Source organism: Plectrocnemia conspersa, unplaced genomic scaffold (genome assembly GCF_051122295.1).
Source record: "Plectrocnemia conspersa isolate PC_06_02 unplaced genomic scaffold, ASM5112229v1 ptg000002l, whole genome shotgun sequence".
Taxonomy (NCBI): Eukaryota; Metazoa; Arthropoda; class Insecta; order Trichoptera; family Polycentropodidae; genus Plectrocnemia; species Plectrocnemia conspersa.
In genome coordinates, this window is record NW_028277166.1 from 21,293,754 (window position 1) to 21,315,611 (window position 21,858).

A 21,858-nucleotide genomic window follows, 5' to 3' on the forward strand; every position below is an offset into this window, starting at 1 on the left:
TAAGACAGCTATTTGCAGTTGTACACCGATGCAAAGTGTGTTAGAAAAACAAGTATAAATGCCATCAGCTGTTGTTAACAATAGACCACCTGTTAATACAATAGCTGTTATGCTGAAAAGCGTCAATTTTCCAAAGTTCTAATCAATCGCAGCTGCTGATATTTAACATATGTTTTATAAATGGAATTACGTTTCCAATATTCCGCTCCAGAGAGGACATTCGAACTTTGCCGGTTGAGCAACACTCCGAGTGGCAATTAGACACAGATTGAGCCGCTGCAGTAGTATTTTATTAAATATACGGTGCACGGGGCCCGCACCGCCAGAGTCGACAAGAGATGAGAGTCCGTCACGCCAGTGTTACCAGAGTGCCGCCAAGTTTTGGCTAAGTAAACCTAAATAAATACATATATAAATAAGCCCCCTACAAAACGAACCATCAATTTTAATTTCATGTTCGAGTCATCACCTTTAATTTAGTTGAGAATTGTGTTGTACACTGTAGAGGCTTGTTTAGACGCAGTAGTTTATTTCTAATTCGTTCAAAGCATTTGTTTTTACTTTGTTCATCCACACATCGGTGGAATCTACTGACTAATAGTTTTAGCTATTCTAAAGTGCTTTTGAAATGTACAAAACAGTAATTGATGGCTTAGTCAACCTTCCCAAGTATCGAAACGGTTTTGAAATGTTTTTTAACATTATCAATATGTAATGCAACTAGCGAGCGATCTTCCTCAGTTCTTAAACTTATTTAAGAAACAGTCTTGAACAATATAATTTGTAAAATCTTTCGATTATGTTTATAGAATTATTCGAATTTATTCGCTCAGAACCGAGCGTTTCCACTGCAATGGCGCTGACACGATTTTATTCCTTTTGACATGGATTTTTTACTTCTGAGAAGAGATAGTCGTTTTTTGTGCTTTCCAATTGGTTAAAATTCGGCTTAGATATGCTTCATTCGATTATCACTTGTTGTAAGTCGTTCTATTGGTATAGAAAGTATTAATATAAGCGCTAAATAACCAAGCGTTTCCACTGCGATGGCGATGGAACGATTTTATTACCTTTGATGTGGATTATAAACAGGGATCTCCTTGAATTTGGCAAGAAAAATGCATGTCATTTAATGAAATACTATGAATCTTAATGAAATGGGAATATTTAAAAAATACCACTTATTAGCCAACTCTTTCCCCCCTGGAAAAATCTAAAATGAGTTCCTGTTTAAATTGTCCTCTTTTTCAAATAAGGTTTTCATTAGAAAACATTCCTTTGGGAGTGATCATACTTTTACTTTATAATTCGATTACAATACACAGGAATCAAACCTCAGCATTATAACAAAAGTATTTATTCAATGTTTATCTACAAAATAAAACAACTGCTAAGTAAAAAAAATGTTTTATTAAAAAAAAAAAAACATTTTTTCTAGTATGACAAATGGCACGTTTCATTATACATTTACATAGTATATACATGTACATACTTATGTCTAAATGACTTTTATTTGGTATATGATTTTTATGCAATTACTTTGTAACATGGCAACTTTCAATAAATAATAAAAAAATCTTTATATTTTTATAACAAACATACAAATGCACACTCACACACACAAACAAAAATATATGATACAAAAATAAAGAATCGATAAAATATTGAGATTCTCTTGTTATATCACACATAAGGCATTATTATTATTTAACTATATTGATAAAACTATTGGATATAATATTGAAAAGTACAAAATATTGTTTTTAAGCTACCGCTGTAACATAATAGGCGTGGGCCCAAGTCGTTACCAACGTGTGTGTAACAATGCTCAGACAAATAATCAATTGTCTGACAAATAGTAACATCTGATTATTAAAAATTATTTATAATATAATTTCAATATTAAATAATGACTCCTGCTGGCTAGACCGGTATATATCTATAGCATAAATTTAAACGTAGTTCATTGGATCGCAATCCAGCTTGCTGGGAAAAATACTTACTAGATTGCCTAATCACTTTTTATCTAGATAAAAATGTAAAAAATCAAGGACTCTTGTTTACTAGAAAGTTACTAAGAGCATTGACAATTTTTGTTTTTAAAAACTATTGAGTAAAATATATCTGTTCAATTTTAAGTAATTAACTTATTTTCAAAGCGCTCAGAATCAGAACGTTATAAGGCAATCTTTTTTTGTATTTCTTTTGTTTATAAGTGTGATATAATACTATTTTTCTATAACCTCGCGATTTATACTACACATACGCACTTTCAATATCGAAGATAACAATTTTTATATTCAGAACTTTACATAAAAATAAAAAATTTAGAAGAAAATTTTTATCTTTCCAACTATCCTAGGATCAGGATCTGCAAAATGAGCTATATTTCAAAGCCCATATATAGATTTAGACTAGATTCAATTTTAAGAGCATTACTTTTATAGACTAGACAGATCTGTATTTTTGACGATAGACAAAGGCACCCGTTTGCAGCTTGGAAATCATAAAAATAATATTCATCATCACATTAAAGCACACGTAAAAAAATAATTAAGTATTAAATAAAGTAATGATTAAAACATGTATAAAAATGGTAATCATGTAACGTTAAACTAATGGCAACGCAAAACGATCACATGTTCATTATAGCGTATATATACATACATATAGTCAACTTTGGTATATTTTTATCTTGCCAAATTGCCAAAAAAAACTATAAAAATTTGGATGTTGCAAAACAAACGTCTAAACCTATTCAGTCCATTAAATCGGTTATGTGGTTTGTTTTTTTGTTTAAAAGCAATCAAAATGCCTAAATATTTTTACAAAAATAAAAATAAAAATTGAGCAAGTACTATTTGAAGCGAATCAAACTAATTTTTACAAAACTTAAATATCATAGAATGAGATTTATGAATATTTTAATATAAAGTATAATTTAATATTCATTTAATGATCATAATTTTGCGAGTTTTTCGAAAATATAGGGTGGTTCATAAGTTATTATTCCTTCCTTCTGTATTTTAAAATTGATTTGCTGATGTTTAGATAGTCATCTAAAAAGACTCGGCAAGCAAAGAATTTAAATATTTAACTTGTTAGTATATGAGATAATAACTAGTTTATAAATTGTTAAGTAAGCCCAATTTCCGCTTCCAATGCTGTCTTTTTGAGATGTTTTTCATAACATCTCCGACATACACCGGTTTTAAAGATGCTCAAATAAAATAGCAAATTATGAACCATACTGCATATTTCTAACATAAAATGTCATGAAAAAGCACAACTTAGAGTATAATATAAATATCATTAAAAAACTAAGCATATGGTTGTTTATCAAGACTCTTCCTGTATAAAAATTAATACTATATGAAAAGCTAGTACTCGTCGTATCTAAATTATACATTGCCTATTTATAGCAATATATAATATTTAAAGAATATTTTCTAATTAATAAACAGTAGTTATAGATCACATCCTTCTAATCGATAACGGCTATATTATCTGTAAATATATTAATTCAACTTAATAAATAATAAAGACTCTATCTCGAACCATTTTGGTTATTAATTATTATGCTTTTGCTATCGTCTGATCCTAAATCGCTCTTTTTCAATGCTTCAGTGGAGTCTTTGTTGACGTTGTTAGCGTCGCCGATTTCTTTATTTACTCCGTAAACTGTTGGCATATCCACTTTATAATTTATTCCAAACGGCTTCAAGTGATAGATCAGATAGTCCAATACGTACATCTGATTGGGAGATACGTAATGGAAAGAGACGGCGTTGTCCGAACAGCAATCTAAACCCTGAGATAAAACCGCAATCAGATCAACATTCATAATACATTGCATAAATCGATTAAATAAATACCTCATCAGTTTTATAGTAGATGTACTTCCAATACCAAAAGTCGTTGTTGACATGTCCTGGTATGAGATGATGTTCGGGGACGAACGGAAAGAACCTTCCACGACCCAAAGGATCGCGAGAATCACCAGCTATTACGCCTACGTTTTCTAAACATTTACCTGTTGAATAATAAGGGAATTATGAATCACTTGACTTATTAAAATAGTTTAAATTCAATTACCTATTTCAACATCTTCGGCTCCGTCACTGTCCGAGCGGCAAGCTTTTGGATTGTTGAGAGCCTTTTCGACGAATCTTTCGAGGGCGGCTTTGCTCAAAACATATCCAGCTCCTCCGCTCATATATCCTTGTCTGACGAATGGTTTAAAACGACAACCAAAATAAACAGGATCTTTGGAATTTTTGGGTGCTAGCATATAACGCAAGTTTTCGACTATCACATACCTTTAAAAAAAGTTGTTGGTACAATTAAAATAATTAAAAATAAAAATACATATACTTACGTATCGTCATCAGCTTTTAAAAACCAATCGGCATCGTCTCTGTGATTATTATAAATATATCTGAAAGCCTCTTTCGTCTTGGCCCAAAGATTGTTTCGCCCTTCTTTGACCGGTAAATCGACAGTCGGTAAATTATCATCTGAAGTTATTTACAAATCACTTGTTATTCAATCAGATGAATTTGGTTATTGATTAGATTGTATTAAATACCTTTAGCAGAGCTCATGAAGAGTAACTTATTGCACCGATTCCCCCATGTCTTTTTCACATGCATCGCTTTACTTTCATGATTGGTCGGATTGGTCATGATCCAGCAAAGCACGCGCACCTTCTGCGCCAGCTCGATGGCGACAGTCTTGTCTTCATTTTTGTGGAACTCTTCGTCTGAGTCGTGATGCCCGACGTCCTTCAAGGGTCCGGCTATGCCTTCTAGCTCTCCGCCTGTATGAGGGTCGCTTGGATGGCAATTATGATGATTGCTGTTGAGATAAGCAAAGATAAATAATAAACCTCTCGATCAAAAGTTGAAGATAATAGCTTACTTAGGAACGAAAGAATGAGACCTGTATTCTGACGTTATGAGGATCAGGTAAGCGAAGCTGAATCCGGAAAATACTCCAAACAGAAGCGTCACAATGCACTTACGCCCCAAAGATGGACGTGAAGCTAGAAATTTGAATCTATATTATAATTCTCGAAGCTTACAAAATATACATTTTACACAATTGACTAGATAAAGTTAAAGCCCCATTACGGTTTAAGAAATTTAAATCTACCAAAACTGTGCTATTGAATATAGTTTTAATGGCGAGAATTTGTTTATTACCAGAATCACTTGGATTCCTAATGATTGACAAGAATTGATTTGAAAGATGAATGCTTTTCTCATGATTAATTTTATGTCACAATGTCACGTATAAATCAGTACGTACACCCTTATGTGCTAATAAATTAAAAAGTGATAAAGCAACAAAACCAGGTACGAAAGCTTATTGTTGAATATTTTACCAAATGGCATGTCTGGTTCATGAGATAGATCACCAAGCTACGTGTAATTATTCATAACTTAACTCGATAGCATATAATTTTATCAATAAAAAATGGGAATTTTGTAGTTATGGTGTATATAAATAATACTCGAATGTAAATTATAAAGACATTAATCCAATAGCACATTATGTTCGTGATCCAATTAGATAATGATCTATATTCAACAGAAGCGGATAAAAACGAAGCAAACGCAAATTACAATTTATTTATAAAATAATATAAAAGTTTCATATTTTAAATCTAAATAAGATTTTTCTCATAGATAATATATGTACATATAATATATATGGAAATTCCAAAATACATTCCTTTTAACAAAAATATATTTTATATAAATACATACATCATGTACAGATGTATTATAGAATATCAAATTCAACCTCAAATGTGCCAAACTACAAATATCCATTAATTTCCTGAAAATATTTCTATGAACTTGTTTTTAAATAACTTGCTTATGTGTTTCTGTAAATATAAACTGCAATTCTTCAGGATTTATTGAAAAAATCTAGTGTCCTGGAAAGTAATGCATCTTTTAAAAAAAATTTAGCGACTTCCTTCAAGAATTTGAATTGGATTCGAGTATAATCCAAATTTGAAAAACAAATAAAATCATAGGGTATAAAAACCATCAGCTTATAGCACAAAATATAATAATAAAAAATTCAGAATGTTTTGGAAAATGATATAAAGGTTCAATGGCAATAAGATTTTGAACCAGAACATTGTTTATTATTTTACTGTATTTTTATGGTTTTTTAATCTAAATGAAATAAAAAATTAATCACCATAAAACTTCTCATAACAAAAAATTGCATTATATGATTTAATGCATTTTTGTATGTAAAAATCTACCAAATTTTTTCTGCCTTTTTCGTACGGATTTTTTTTATCACTTTACAGCTCTTTGTAGAACTGAAAAATTTCCCAGATAGTAATGATAAAAAATATTGTAATTTTTATTTTTAACCAAATTTGTAATATAATATTTAAAAAACCGCTATATTTTTTATAGTAATAAACAAATAATTAAAAATATATTGACTTGATAAGAAATAATATTTTCGATAAGACTCGTTATTTTATAATTACAATAATATAATATTTTTATGTTTTTCATTGTAGAGTTAAAACAATTGTATTTGTACTTGATAAAAAGTACAGAAGTTTAGCCAAAAAATAATTTATTCAACGTTAAAACTTTGTAATATTATATATTACATGTTGTAGATATTTAAACATAAATTTAACTCTTTTGCTTCTTGAAAGTAAATTTTTCACTGGCATACGAGAAACAGTTTTTTTACATATATGAGCAGTTTTGGATTAAATCTATTTTTATATTAGGAGATTCATTTAATATAATTGTTTACGTAATTAACTGAAAGAACTCAGTAACAATAAAAATATATAAATCTAAAATGAATTGACATTAAAAAGTACGTAAATGACTCTTTCAAACTCTGCAACAGAACTGATAAGCAAAATGGAATGTATCTAAATTTAATACGCATTTCTAAACACATGTTTGTCAACATAGCGTTAACACAGCAGCATGATCTAGAATTCCAGACGAATAATAAAGTTTAATAAAAATAATATTTTGTAACCATTTGAATAAATAAAAATATACATATGTATGTATATTACAAAAATATAAACATATAGCTTAAATTTATTTAAATTAAAAAGAGTACTCAATTTTTTTCCATATATAGTTTATGCTGTAAAACAAACATCATTAAAAAAAATGAATTTGATAAAACTTGTAAAATATATATTTTTTAATAACATGCGTATATGTGAATTTGCAAACATCGTTTATGATAGTAATTGTTTATTTTGTAATAAAATTACTGGTATATTTTTAATAGTTGTGAGAAGCACTCCTCTTTTCAATTTATCACACAATCAAAAATGCGTAAAGATTAGGCGTAAGTTATCCATCTAAACTGGTCATAAAATTAACATGACTATTATATTTTAGTGTACAATAGCTCACACATGGTTTTAATGCTTATAATTAGCATAGTTTATGACACGAAATGGACAATCATTAATTGATTTTCTTTTTTCTGATTAATAAATCAAGTTATTTTCTGGTATTTCTTTTTGAACGACTACTCTCCTCGTTAACATAAAGCTGTGTTCATAAAATTACACATTTATTGAAAAGAATTTAATTGAGTTAGTGACGTACAGCATTTAAAATAGTCTGGTGTTTTTGACGCTCCATTCATGACATAGCAACAATAAATTGACAATGAAAGAAGTATTCATTAATTGAAGCAGCTTGAAGCGAAAACGCAAATAGCTAGAAATCAATGTGATTCTGGGAAGAAATGCATTCCATCTTTATATGTACACTTGATAATCGTTGCCTCAATCACACATGAAACAAGCTTGACAATAAATCCAAATTTCTCAACCGCATAATATGTCTACCAACCTTTGAATTTAGTGATTTCAAGTATTTTATTGGATAACTTTTTTAATTCAATAACATTTCTGATGCCATTCATTGTAGGTAGTTAATAATTATTAAAAATCTGTTCTAAAAAATATAATATCATTATAAATATACACATATATTTAATGTTGCTGTAAAACTATTTATTTAGCGTCATAAAATAAGAAATACATAAAACATTTTTAATTATCTTGTAATTGATGTATAATACTGGCCAAAATAGAATGGATAATAAAAATAGAAAATAAACACGTAATGTTTAGAGAAAAAAAGTTTTTTTATTTTTTATAATAATATATAAATTAAACATTCTAACTTTCTCACAAGTAAATTCGTTTTATTTCAAGAGCAACTGATTAACTCGAATAAAAACATTTCATATAGTAATTTATTCACTTTAAAAGACATGGATATATATCATTCAATAAATCGAAACGATAAAACCAGCATGAAAATGGCAGTTAAAGCATAAAATTATATTTAATTTTAAAAAAAATAGCTCGTTAAATGAAACACAACTTCTATTATTACAATAATTAGCAGAAAATCAACATGATAAAGCAAAAATTGGAATAATTACGACAAGTGCATATTATGAAGGTAGAAATTTGCATATTGTAAGTAGATTAAATATTAAGTATTACATATTAACCTAAAATAATACAAATGATATATTATACTGACACGTATCCATTGTGGAGCCATTTGAGCGAATAATTGACATTGCTGGCATTTTAAGCGTCTATCAATGAGCATTATCAACATTCACAAAAAAAACTCAACATGAGATAAGAAACAACCAGTGTATGTAGATCTATACAGAAAGTATAAATAATATTCCTATTTAAATATATATATTTATATTGTTTTATTGTTGTACTAAGTTCATCATCCTTTTTAAAGTTAAAATTAATTTATTATCAGAAATTTTATCTAACATGTAGATAAACAGTCTCATAATGAATTACACAAAAACATGACAGCAAATGTGCCTATTAAAATGGTTAATAATGTTATTATCTAACGAAATATTGTATATACTATATGACTATCAGGCTTCAATTTCAATCCCCTGCTTTTTTTGCTGCTACTAATATAAATAATAAATTATGCTCGCAATAATTTAAAATTAAAAAATGAAAGATTTAGTGTTATCGACTCACTAATACATTAAAAATGTTTCTGATACTGTAAATTTCTTGCGATTAATGAATAACTTGTTTAATATCTTTATTTCAAGAAATTTCCACCAACTATAATTAAAAAATCCTGTCATTCAAGGAAGTTAGATATATTGAAACTTATATCTTCAAATAGAAAAACTGGTTTGCATTAAAAGTAGTTTAGTTTTTTATCAGAATTTTGTAATAGATAATAAATACATAAAGTATTCACCGCTACAAAAATATAGGATCATTTGAAAATGTTAATTAATAAAATTATTTTTATTTTAATTCGATTAAGTTTTTTTTGCAATATTCTTTGATAATTTATTGAATTTTTCAATACTCTATAGCACATTGAGATATGAAATATAAATATGTGTCGTTAAAATTTCAGACAGAAAAAACTGTGCAAATTTCATGACTCCAGAGTTCACCATACAAGAGTTTTTGCTGCTTCAAATTCTTGAAAACATATTTTCTACTTCATAAGATGAAGAATTTGATTAGTAATTACTGACCAAAAAAAAAACACGATTAATTCAATAGAGTGAAAATTATATTTTATTAATTGATTGCGCAACGAGTATATTTTGTAAATTATATCTATAAATGAAAATTTAATACATTATTCGCCAAACGAGTCAAATAGATTTAATCAGTTTTTGAAAATATAATATAAATCCAACTTCATTTACTTTTTTAGCCTAAGATCTAGCTGGTTGTTGGGATTTACATGGTAGTTGTCTTCAATGACATTAAAACGATCAAGGAACAGTGATGTATCAAAATCACTATTTGTAATTTTGATTTGCTTGTCTTTGAATACTAATCTGATTTTCTACTTCAACGCTTTAATATATTTAAACATTTATGTTTAATGATTATTTCAGGCTATTTCCAAAGATTATATTATATATAAATACAAAATATAATTTTTGTGTATTATTATTGAAGGCTAAATTTATTAATAAATTCACTTTTTGGTAAAATATTGTCTCTAATTTTAAATCTTCGCTTGTTTTTTTTGTGCTTTATATTGAACTATACATTATAGCTAAAAATAAAATTCCGACTGGCAACAGTAAAATATATAGTTTTGCTTATCATGTTAAATTAAACAGTTTAAGTATTACAATTAATTCGCTGTTAAATTTTGATAGTCGATCCATTTAATTAATATTTTATGTATGTTTAGACAAGCTATGATGACACGAGATTGTTTAATAAAAAATAAAATTGTTGAAGATTGGGCCACGTACTTATTATAAGGAATTACTAAATTAGTTTTTAAGATATTTTTACATCACGTTCCATATAAATCATTAACATACATGTAGAATTAGGAATCTACATGTACATTTCTCTTTAGGTATAATATAAAAATAGATAAACAAACCTCCAGTTTGCAGTACACCCATTTGATATACTCATTGAATTATTTATTTTACGATCGGTTCTGAAAATAATGAATTCCATTAAATAATAAATACATTTAATATGCGTTAAATTCACATAAAATAGTTCGATTATCAATAATTATATTTTTTTTTAATTTTATAAAGATACTTTCTAATTATATTGCAAATTAGGTAAGCTGACATTTGACAGCTACAGTGGTATTTACCTGACGGGAACCGAGATGCGAATGATCTCAATAGACAGTGGTGGTTCAAAGACAACTTTTATCGGCTATGACCGAAAAGCTTTTATAAACATGGTCGACAAGGTTTAAACCCTTCAAGAGCCGAGCGATATAACGCAATAAAAACAAAGTTATATATTCACAAATTAATAATCATTGTATTATATATTAAAATGACATAGTTACCTCCAATTGAAAAAAAAACAAATTGCATTTAAGTATGAATCAGTAATAAACTAAAATATAAATACGTTCATTGTTAATTTATAGCCGAGAAATATTTGGAAATAAAAATACAGTTCATTTAGTAGCCGTATATGTATTATTTGAAACACTGCTAATTTTCCGAAATTTAACATAGAATAACACAAAGGTAATAACATATATTAGGGATGTGTATACATTAAATTAATATTTCTAAAATTTAATGTGCCATTATTATTATATGGCCTAAATTTTGAACACGATACATATATTTTGAAAAATAAGGTTAACAAATAGCAAAACACAGTAATTTTCAGTATGGATTATTGTACCAGACATTTATTTATTTATTATTTATTTTATTAATTTATTTATCTAATATAGCTAATGTTTACATTAAACAAATTTAAAATAAACATACAAATATAACATAATATAAACACTTAATATTATAATTTATTTCTTAATGCACGAATATGTTTCTTTATTTCATTTAGGAAACCCGCTACATTTTTATTTTTTCGGATTGTTCTAGGAATATTTTTGTACAAATTCACACCTCCGTACATTATTCCCCTGGCCGTACTCATTTTATTATACATAACTACTCTTAAATTGTCTCTATTTTTAGTATTAAATCTATGTATATCTTTATTTATTATTATATACTTTACTAACATATTATTTTCTAACTTATATATAAAAACTCAAACATTCATCTTCAATGCTTCTTGCACATCCAAACAATTACAATCTATCAATCACATAAAACTGGTAATTTTTCAAACTACTCTCATTGCCCTATTTTGTAATTTTTGCGACATCGTTTTATCTAATGTAATAAACATATCTATATTGTTGCACAATAATTAAAATAGGGATATATATTATATTTATTAGTTATCATTTTGTTGCAATATTTATATTTTTGGAATTAAAGTATTTAGTAACCCTCTTACTGACCAGTTACACTCGCTCGTTTTGCGAAACCAGAAAATTTTATTTTGGTAACATCTCCATACTTATCTAATGTAATAAACATATCTATATCTATTATAATTTTCACCAATCGCCTCTGATTCATGCCTTATAATATATTAAAAATATGATTTTGTTAACAAAACATTTTTTTAGTTAAACATTTACAATTTTTCTTAGTTGTCATATCTTTGGAAGCAAGAAGTTCGTTCCCAGGCTCACCGTTTTCATTAAAATATATGTTTTAACTTCTCCCCTCGCATGATAGAAGTAGGTGAATCCTGCTGTAAACGCTAAATGTTTAACTTCTCTTCTCAAGAATACGTTGATTAACTTTCTGCATATCTGTGACTTTGACCAATAAACATCAAGGTTTATCTTCATAAGTATTTCTTTAACAATAAATACCATCGAACGCAATCTCAGCTTCATGACTGTCGGACGATAACTCTGGCGCACGAAGCTCTGTTGATACGCCTCGGCCGTTTGCCATATTACCAATGCTAGTTATATTCCAAATAAATCAGAATATTCTATGGTAATAAGGGGTAACCAATCACAAAAAATGTGTTAAAATAAGGGGTAACCAATCGCAAAAAATGTGTTAAAATTAGATTTTAGTTTTTTTCTTACTTATTTAATATCCCTAGTGAGGCTCTTATAGCTCTATTTGACTGATATAGCTCTTTATGACTGTAAATATATCGTTGTATCGTGACATGCTTAGCTCCAATGGTAATACGGTAACAATGTAATCAACATCAGCACTATTTATTTAATTGTAAACTATGTAATTATATAATATTATTTTATTTAAAAGTCAAAATGCGGTCTATGCAAGAATCGTAACCATGGCTCTAGGATTGATAGTCCAGTACATTACGGATTACAGCATCTCGGCCTTTCATATCATGTAAGTTTCTAATAATTCACCTACAAATAAAATTACGAACGATTAATCAGATATAATCTTTCGGAATTATATTAATTACTTTAGAATATCGCAGTACAAACAATAAGCAAGAACATTTTTTAAAGGAAAATTCCAACTCAACCATTATTTTTTTAACAATAACTTTGACTTTCAATAACGTTAATATAATAAGATTTTATTATATCCCTGATACCAATGTTTTAAACATTATATTACAAAATTATATTTTTGAACAATGTTCTTATCATTCACTGTTATTATGTCAATAAAAAAAAACGTTGAGCGCTCGAGTGTATAATTACATAGCTGTGAAAACATTTACTAAGTAAATATTTTTTACACTTGATCAAACAATATGATAATATTCACATCTATTTAATTTATTAAATTTGATACATATAGTACACTTTGAGAAATCCACACATAGTTATGTACATTATATTGTTAAAAATTTAAGATGTAGTTCAATTAATTTGATCAAACATTATTGGCATATTGCCATGCGGAGTGTTTCGATACCTCATATCGTCGCGCAGCAAAAAGTAAATCTCTTAATTCAACACGTTTTCATTCCTGTACTTTACGACCTAAATGCAGACCTAAAACGGAACAATAAGTAGCATATATTTATATACAGAAATGCGTTCAGATGATGAATGCCATAAAATATTCACGACCAAAATACGTACCAGCTTTTGAAGCAGTGATTTTGACATCAATAACAATGCGTTCGACATAAATAGCAATGCGTATCATTTAACATGTGCTGTTGAAGCGTTTGATCAACATATGTTTACGTATAATTAGTACTACAAAATAGTGTTTTATTATTTAATCATGTGATTGACTTTATGATGAAACACTGAAGTAGGTACTTTTATATCCGTCTTTTGTGACGCAATACGGTATAATATGTTGCACAATAGTGCTCGAAAACGTAAGTGGCATTGTTTCTATTATGAATCAATTACACCTTAGTGTTCCAGAGATGGCTTTTTAATATTTTTATGTAATACGCCATGAAATTATCGTATTTTTATAGTAAACTATATTTTAAAATATTTATCACTCATAAATATTTAAAAAAATTGTACTTATAACTGTTAGTTATACACTAAATAATACCGTTTGCGTATATAATAATCTACGCAATACTGATTTAAAAAAAAATTGATTACAAATAAATACAAAAAATTTCATTCACATATTTACCTTCTGTTGCTTATTTTGATAATTCTTATTAATTTATAATTATTGATTTGTGATGATATTGTATTCAATGTAATTAAATATTAAGATGGCTTAAATTTTATGAAAAATTATGCTTAAAATTTTAACTTAATTGTTTTATGATCTTAGTTACGATAAATCTAGTAAAAAAGTACTAGTGGCGAAATTATATTTAATGTATTGTATTTAAAAAAATATTTTTTACGCGTGATAGTTTATTAACAAGATGAGCAAAGAGTACAAATTTAGTCTCTTCGTAAGGCGCGGAATAACCTAAAGCCGGCCATCGGTGCACATTTTACAAGTTATCACTTATCTTTTTAAATATTGATTATTTTACAAAACATATCGTGCGTATTTGTATAATATACGTATGCGTTTGTATGTACATGTTAGTATTTTGGTGGACGGATGGTGGCGAGTGGCAATTACACACATATTGAACCGCTGTAGTCGTATTTCTATTAAAAGATTATAATAGTTTAGTTGTGCAGCTAATGCCAATGTTAACAAATGATAATTACAAGAATATAACTTGACAGTTGCGTAATTTAAACAAAGGGTAACCCGCAAGAATGACAACGACAAGTAACACAAGAGACTGACACTGAATGGATCACCACGGTAAACCCTCGTTATGTCCAGAGGAAAAAACAATCCTTTTAGATATAGAGTAATTCAAAAACAATGTGTCAAAGCATATAATTATTATCCTCTTAAGTAGAGAGAATTTATACAATATTGTGCATTATGGTTTACGCAAACAGTACGCCATCGGGCGACAGAAAAAATACCATTGATATTAAACCCTTATCTGACATTCAAAATGTGCTATTCTAGCAAATGTTACACTTTCAAAGTGTGGAAATATTTCGTTGGTCAAAAATATTAGTGCAACAATTGATTAACTGATATCTGCATTGTTGTGATTCGCTAGAGACCTACGCAACTAACGGGTGCAAAAGATCTGACTCTAGGAGAGACCAGACAGGCGGCAGGGGACCAGACGGTGACAAAACAATCGGGGAAACGACGCTCCTTCGAAGAGACGCTCCAGGCGCCACAGAGACGGCCCAGAGATACTCCTGCGACTAGAGATAGACCTGCGAGTCAAAACGAGCAACAAGAAACATCAGGACCATCCTAAGGACACCATTTCAGTGACGGCAATTTTTGGCCGTAATGAAGGAATGAATAAATATATAGATAGGTCCCCGCAGTACGTTTCAAAATGAGCTGATGTGAAGTATAAGTATTAAATGTTTGAATTATTTTTTATAAATGCACAAAGCATTCGGAAAACATATTTCCAATAAATAAATATAGTTTTACTTTATTTTCACACATAACACAAATCAATTATTTTTTGTACTGGCAATATTTTTAGAAACGTCATACAAAATGTCATTTTATCGTTTCCCTTAATGATTCATCATGAACCTGAGTCAATGTGATATCAATGTGCCCTGTAATTTATGAATGTGCAACGTTTATAAAGCAATATAAAGAATATATACTTTTAAAATCATGACGGAAGTTCAAGAAGCCATCAGATTTGCCAAATTGGCCGTAGAATGCGATTCAAAAGGAGAACATCAACGAGCCATAGAGCTTTATAACTACGCTGCTAATCTTTTACAATACGCGTCTTCTCAAAGTTCACCAACCGTTTCACAAAAATGGTCTGGAAAAGCTCAAGAATATCGAGAACGGGCGCAGCAATTGGCCAAACAAGGTATTGATTTTTAATCAATTTAAACGTAGGAATAATTTTATTATGAATTTTTATTTTATTAGATATGGAATGTCAAAATCTATTCGAGAAGAATATGGGACGCTGTTACTTCTTATTTGAACAAGCTTTAGATGCAGACAATTCCGGGTCAAAGAGTATTGCGATCGATTTATACGCGCAAGCTGTTGAATTGGGAATTTCGATTGTAAGTACGATTTGTAATTAAGTGTTGTTTATTTTTTACTGAATGAACAACCAACACAATAGACCAGTGGTATAAGTGAATCACTAATACTTGAAAATCACGGTTCAAATACCACATAAACCCTTTGGTTTTCTAATTTATATTGTGTGGAAGATCGGAATTAGTGATTAATATGTAAGTATAATTTCGATCGTTAGGATTTCATTGATTTTCCTAATCTTACATATGAATATCATAATGAATAATTAAAATAATATCAAGCTAGGTCGTGCATAGTGACTTCTATTGATTGTAAGCTGTATTTATAGTTTATAATTAATAAAATATTATATGTTTTCACCCTGTTGTAACGCATTGGGTTAACATATATTATATTGCAATGAAAGATTTACAGTAAATAAATAAATAAACATTTTATAGGAATGCCCAGATCAACAAACAAAGTCTAAATTAACAAGTGTCTTAAAAGAAGCTTTAGATCGAGCTGAAATTTTGAAAGGTATATCGCAACCAAGCCCTGAAACGCCTAGTCCTGTGGAAGAAGACACATTGGAGGATTTAACGAATTTAACTTTAAATTCGAAAATACAAAGACCAAAGGCTACAACTTCAGTGAGGTCGACATCTGGTAATTATTTTATTTATACAACATTTTATTCTAGTGTTTTGCAATATTAAGCTGAATCTGATTGTAGGTCATGTTATTCACCGAGGCAATAGTGCTCATTTGAAGGTTGCTCCGGGAGCTTCGATGTACACTAAAGAAGAAAAATTTGTCTTATGTCAAACGTCTCAGATAAATAATAATCAGTTTGTGCCTTTTATGGATATTGATATATCAGAGAACTTTAGATATGCAATACCGTTTACGGACAAGGACGGACTTTTAGCTCTGTCCGCTAAACAAAAACTAGAATTCGACAGATGGGTGAGACCTGACGAAATCAATAAAGACCCAAAACTTATCGTGGGATCGTATGTCGATTGTTTCAGTATTAAACAAACAGTTAGTTTGATTTTTATTCGATAATAGAAATAAAATAACTTGTTTATAATTATTTTTGTAACAACTTCAGATTGTCTCCGATTGTTCTTTTGTGGCATCGTTAGCCGTTTCGGCATTGTATGAAAAAAGATTCAAGAAAAGAGTCATAACGTCGATCATTTACCCCAAAAAAAGAAATGGCGAACCTGTGATCAATCCGTTTGGAAAATATATGATCAAAATACATCTTAACGGAGTCCCTAGAAAGGTATGATGATCTTTATTGTATATATTTTTAAGAATAGATTTTAAGTATTCAATACAAACTTTTTTTTAAAAGTGAGTATATTTCTATATAGTTTGTAGTGCTGCACATTAATCATTTGGAATTTATTTGACCTTTTGATAACAGTTCAACATCACAGGTTTTGTAAAAATATCATGTTTGTTATTTACTTTCCAAAAACAATACATTTCTGCAGCTTATCTTTCTTATCAATAGACGGAATCGGGTCCCCTCTTCTTAACAATATGCCGGTTTTTTAAACCAAATAGTTATACTATTTCCTTTTTATTTAAAATTGAAAAAAAATATATTTTATTAAAATTAAAACATACAACACTAAAATTAAAACATACACACTAAAAAAATATTTTTGATATATTTTGTACAAACAATTAAATTACATAAAATAAATGACTAAATACACTTTACATGATTATTCAATGATTTACATTTTATTTAAAACAATTAATTACATTTCTATTAACACAATTATTTACATTTTTATTCATCAATTATTTACATTCTTACACAATTATTAACATTTAATTTACAAATTATTTATACATATACATACGCGTATGCAAATTATTTCAAAATATTTTTTTTTGATTTGTTTAATGCAAACTTTTCAATCACTTTGCTTAAATCTATTTTCCTGGCTATATAATATTTAATTCACAAGATCGATAAGTCATTGAGCCGTTCTTGAGGCATTGAAATCCTCTGCCATGTTTTCAGCAGATTCCCTAATGCCGTCAAAGCAGTGACTGGAATTGTACAAAATAATTTTAGGGCAATACATTTATTAATTAAATTATTTTATTTATTAATCAACTCATTATAATAGAAGCGACCTGCGATGATGGACAGTAAGCGTGCATTTATTGCACCTTTAGTTTAATCCGCTACTGTGGATTTGATAATAATTGTGTGCTGTAATGACTTCAGTGTGCGAATCGAACTGCGTACATATGATTTATATTCTCAATATATGATATAATTGTTTAAAAATATAAAGGAGAAATAAGAAGGAACAATAAAAAATGCTGATTTAAATAAAATTTACTTACTGCAAATAAAATTTGTTATGTAAACCTGGATTTTGAAATTTGAACAAAATTTCTTGAAAGTCTTCTCTTCAGTATATTATATTTTTTAAAGTCAATAATAATATTAGATTTTTTAAATAATAATAATCAAAAGTAGCTTAAATTATTAATACTGAAATACCAGTATTTACTCTGAGGCAATGAGGTATTTATTACACTTAACTGGTATTGAAAACTAAGCTTGAATATACTATCCACGTCTCCAGTCATTTAACTTTTCAATGTTGTTGTAATGGACGAGTGACTTCTTTAATGCTGAAAGCTCTGACAATTTTTGCAAGAATGAGCGTGTTATCTATTTGTCGAATGCTATTTATGCCGTAGTATATTAAAAAAGGTTAAGTTTTGTATCTTTATTTTATTACAGATAATAATAGATGACTTACTTCCAGTCGGCAAATACAATCAGCTACTGTGTTCTTATTCAAGTAATAAAAACGAATTTTGGATATCACTTTTGGAAAAAGCTTACATGAAAGTAATGGATGGTTACGATTTTCCCGGATCGAATAGTGTTTGTAAAATTTTTAATTTGTTTTGTGTTTGTTGCAATCTATATTTATTTATTATAAACTTGTAGAACATCGATCTTCATGCTCTAACAGGCTGGATACCCGAAAGATGTGCCATAAGAAGAAACTCTCCCGATTTTAATTCGGAAGCTCTCTTCGATATGATCAGGACCAACTTGGAAAATGGAACTCTATTGGTGACAGTGGCTACAGCAGAACTTAGCGATGCCGAAGGCGATAGAACTGGTTTAGTACCAACGCACGCTTACGCTGTTCTAGACGTTCGAATTGTTAACGTTAGTATGTTTTGTACATCTTCTGATTAAAAATCTTGAGAGAGAAAGAAAACTTGCGAATGGAACCTGCGTAATGCTATATTTTGCCAAACAAACCTGCATATGGTGCGAAGATTAGGTTAGAGAAAGATCACTCTCTAATTATTATTCTATAGCTTTCATCATCGCTTTTTCTCGAATTATATATGTTTAGTAGAGTCCAAAGTCACATTCCATCTTATTTCTAATTGAAAAAATTGATCAACTACTTTTTTTTTGAAGGACGTTAAACTGTTTCAACTCAAAAATCCATGGTCGCATCTGAGATGGCGAGGAAACTACTCAGAGCTGGACATCAATCACTGGACTCCGCAACTCATGCAGACGCTCAATTACGATCCTAAAACGGCTGCTATGTTTGATAACGGAGTATTTTGGATCGATTACGAGAGCATACTGCACTTTTTTGACGTGTTTTACATTAATTGGAATCCCGAGAAGTTCCTACATACTTATTGCATTCATCAGTGAGTGTTGTAATGTTACATATATAATATATTGTAAATCTTATAAATATAATTAATTAATAGGTTATGGAACGCTGATTCTGGTCCAGTCAAAGATGCATACAATATCGGCGATAATCCTCAATTTTATCTCGATGTGCAAGGACAGGGTGATGTGTGGATCTTATTGACGAGGCACATCACTCAAATAGATGATTTTCGTGAAAATAAAGAATATATAGCTGTATTAGTTTATAAGAACAACGGTCGAAGAGTATACTATCCACGTAAGTTTATTTATCATAATTTTAATAATGTTATTAGTGTTATAAATAAAATATTATTTAACTTTACAGACGATCCTCCACCTTATATCGATGGAGTAAGAATTAACAGTCCGCATTACCTCTGCAAATTAAATGTGAAATCTAACAGTACAAATAGATATACGCTTGTAATATCGCAATATGAAAAAATGAGAACCATTTATTATACACTTAGAGCTTATGGTACATGTCCATTTACATTAAAAATGTTGCAACCTTTTCCAATGTCAGAGCAGGTAATATTTTATGTTGACTTAAAAAAATAGTTTTAGAATGCAGATATATCATATTTATACAGTTTTGTCATAGGTTTTTTTTAGTAAATTATTTAAAGCTTAGCTTCAATTACAACAGCAATATTTTTTGCTTACTGTTTACTAATGAGTGCTGTTCCCGAGGATTTTTTTAATCCCGGGAGTCGAGATTGAAAATTCGTAGAATCCCGGAAATTTTAATGTTTTAAAAATATCAAAAGTCACCTCAGACATTTTTATATTTTTTCTTCCCAGTTTTTAAAACGTGAATCTCGGGATTCAAGATTATAAATATTAGAACATTTCCTGAGAAAAACCCACTACTATTAACCAATAACCTAAACGGATTAACCTACGATTTTCTTCGCAACATATATTTTTTTCTCACAGCTCAACTTTAGATTTACAATTATGTTGAGCAAACTATTCTTTATTTTTTTATTCATTTGTATTATAACGCAAATGCTCTATTCGATTCTAGCATTTAGTTTTAAGTTATACTTACACATGAACATGATTCCTACCCCCGCTGCTGCCTTTGAATAAAATTATATAGGATTAACATTTCTTGAGATATCTGCATTAAAAAATAACTGAATTTTTGTCGTTCAACTTGTATATAAATAATTAGATAATTGTTATTTTAATAATAAAAAATTATATTATAGATCACTGGTGAATGGCGCGGAAAATCGGCTGGCGGTTGTGCTAACCACCCTAACACTCATCCGTTCAATCCAAAATATCTGGTAACGTTAGGAGAGTGCCATTCGGCAAATCACATGGTCTTGGATTTGCGAGGACCGAAGGATTACCAACTCTGTATAGAAGTCACCGTGAACACTTTGGATGACCCATCAGTTACGGCTCCGTTCCACTCGAAGTCATCGGGTCCTTATCGCTCAGGTTTTGTCGTTTTGGAACTACCGGACTTACCTTCCGGTAAATACAAGGTAGTGGTATCTACTTTTTATCCGATGCAAGAAGGTCCTTTCATATTGACCGTTAAATCGACAGCCAGTATCAAAGTAACGCCGATGGGATAAACTTTGCCTTATTGATCATCGATAATTTTTGTTGCTTGGCATTTTGCAACTAATTCGTCAGTAAATAAAATCGTCCAATGTATATAGTTACTAACGCTAAATAGCTTATTTGTAATATTTTATTATATATGTTTTGTTAATCTTTTAAATACATTTATATTACATAATATACAATGAGTTTTAATTGTATGTATTTTATATAAAGTACCAGAAATTCTCTTATCGTAACATTATTTAAATCTTGTATTGTAATTGTTTTTAATTTCTCTGAGATAAAGTATCGAGGTTGGTAGCTTATGCAGCTGGAGAATATGGATCAAATAACTGCAATGGCACTAAATTGGTTGTGAAAGTATTGAACACATAAGTGATTAAGGCAACGTTCTTGTGTTATTCCTAATGATTTTGTAGTCTTGAATTTGCCATAAAAAAATAGTGTTTTAACCTTTAGAAGTCTAAATGCATGTATGTCATTCCCAAAATGCTGAAATTTCCAGTATTTTATTTCATTAGTTACTCAGAGATACCTCTATCAATTATTACGGTAAAAAAAATTTAGTAATTCCT

The 21,858-nt window shown here is 29.1% G+C and overlaps 2 protein-coding genes across 6 annotated transcripts; one reads left to right on the forward strand and one right to left on the reverse strand.

Annotated features, from left to right (window-relative positions):
• Positions 1-1,391: 1,391 nt before the first annotated feature.
• LOC148238063 (glycoprotein-N-acetylgalactosamine 3-beta-galactosyltransferase 1-like) lies at positions 1,392-10,741 on the reverse strand. Of its 4 annotated transcripts, none has more exons than XM_088181277.1 (9): positions 10,689-10,741; positions 10,461-10,520; positions 7,878-7,982; positions 4,942-5,044; positions 4,589-4,857; positions 4,379-4,517; positions 4,096-4,319; positions 3,876-4,033; positions 1,392-3,811 (listed from the first exon to the last, which is right to left on the reverse strand). In XM_088181277.1, exons 3-9 carry the CDS (start codon positions 7,948-7,950, stop codon positions 3,548-3,550), a joined length of 1,230 nt encoding a protein of 409 aa, XP_088037403.1. In that variant the 5' UTR covers positions 7,951-7,982; positions 10,461-10,520; positions 10,689-10,741; the 3' UTR covers positions 1,392-3,547. The 4 variants fall into 4 exon arrangements, with proteins under 4 accessions (XP_088037403.1, XP_088037402.1, XP_088037405.1 ...); XM_088181276.1 differs by having other exon boundaries at positions 4,921-5,044; XM_088181279.1 differs by lacking the exon at positions 7,878-7,982.
• A 2,486-nt stretch (positions 10,742-13,227) lies between these two features.
• LOC148238064 (calpain-7-like) lies at positions 13,228-21,458 on the forward strand. 2 transcript variants are annotated; one of them, XM_088181250.1, is made up of 12 exons: positions 13,228-13,364; positions 14,990-15,787; positions 15,850-15,992; positions 16,413-16,620; positions 16,688-16,998; positions 17,069-17,245; positions 18,740-18,886; positions 18,953-19,180; positions 19,442-19,686; positions 19,750-19,952; positions 20,022-20,227; positions 20,914-21,458. In XM_088181250.1, exons 2-12 carry the CDS (start codon positions 15,580-15,582, stop codon positions 21,289-21,291), a joined length of 2,454 nt encoding a protein of 817 aa, XP_088037376.1. In that variant the 5' UTR covers positions 13,228-13,364; positions 14,990-15,579; the 3' UTR covers positions 21,292-21,458. The 2 variants fall into 2 exon arrangements, with proteins under 2 accessions (XP_088037376.1, XP_088037377.1); XM_088181251.1 differs by having other exon boundaries at positions 13,246-13,349.
• Positions 21,459-21,858: the final 400 nt, after the last annotated feature.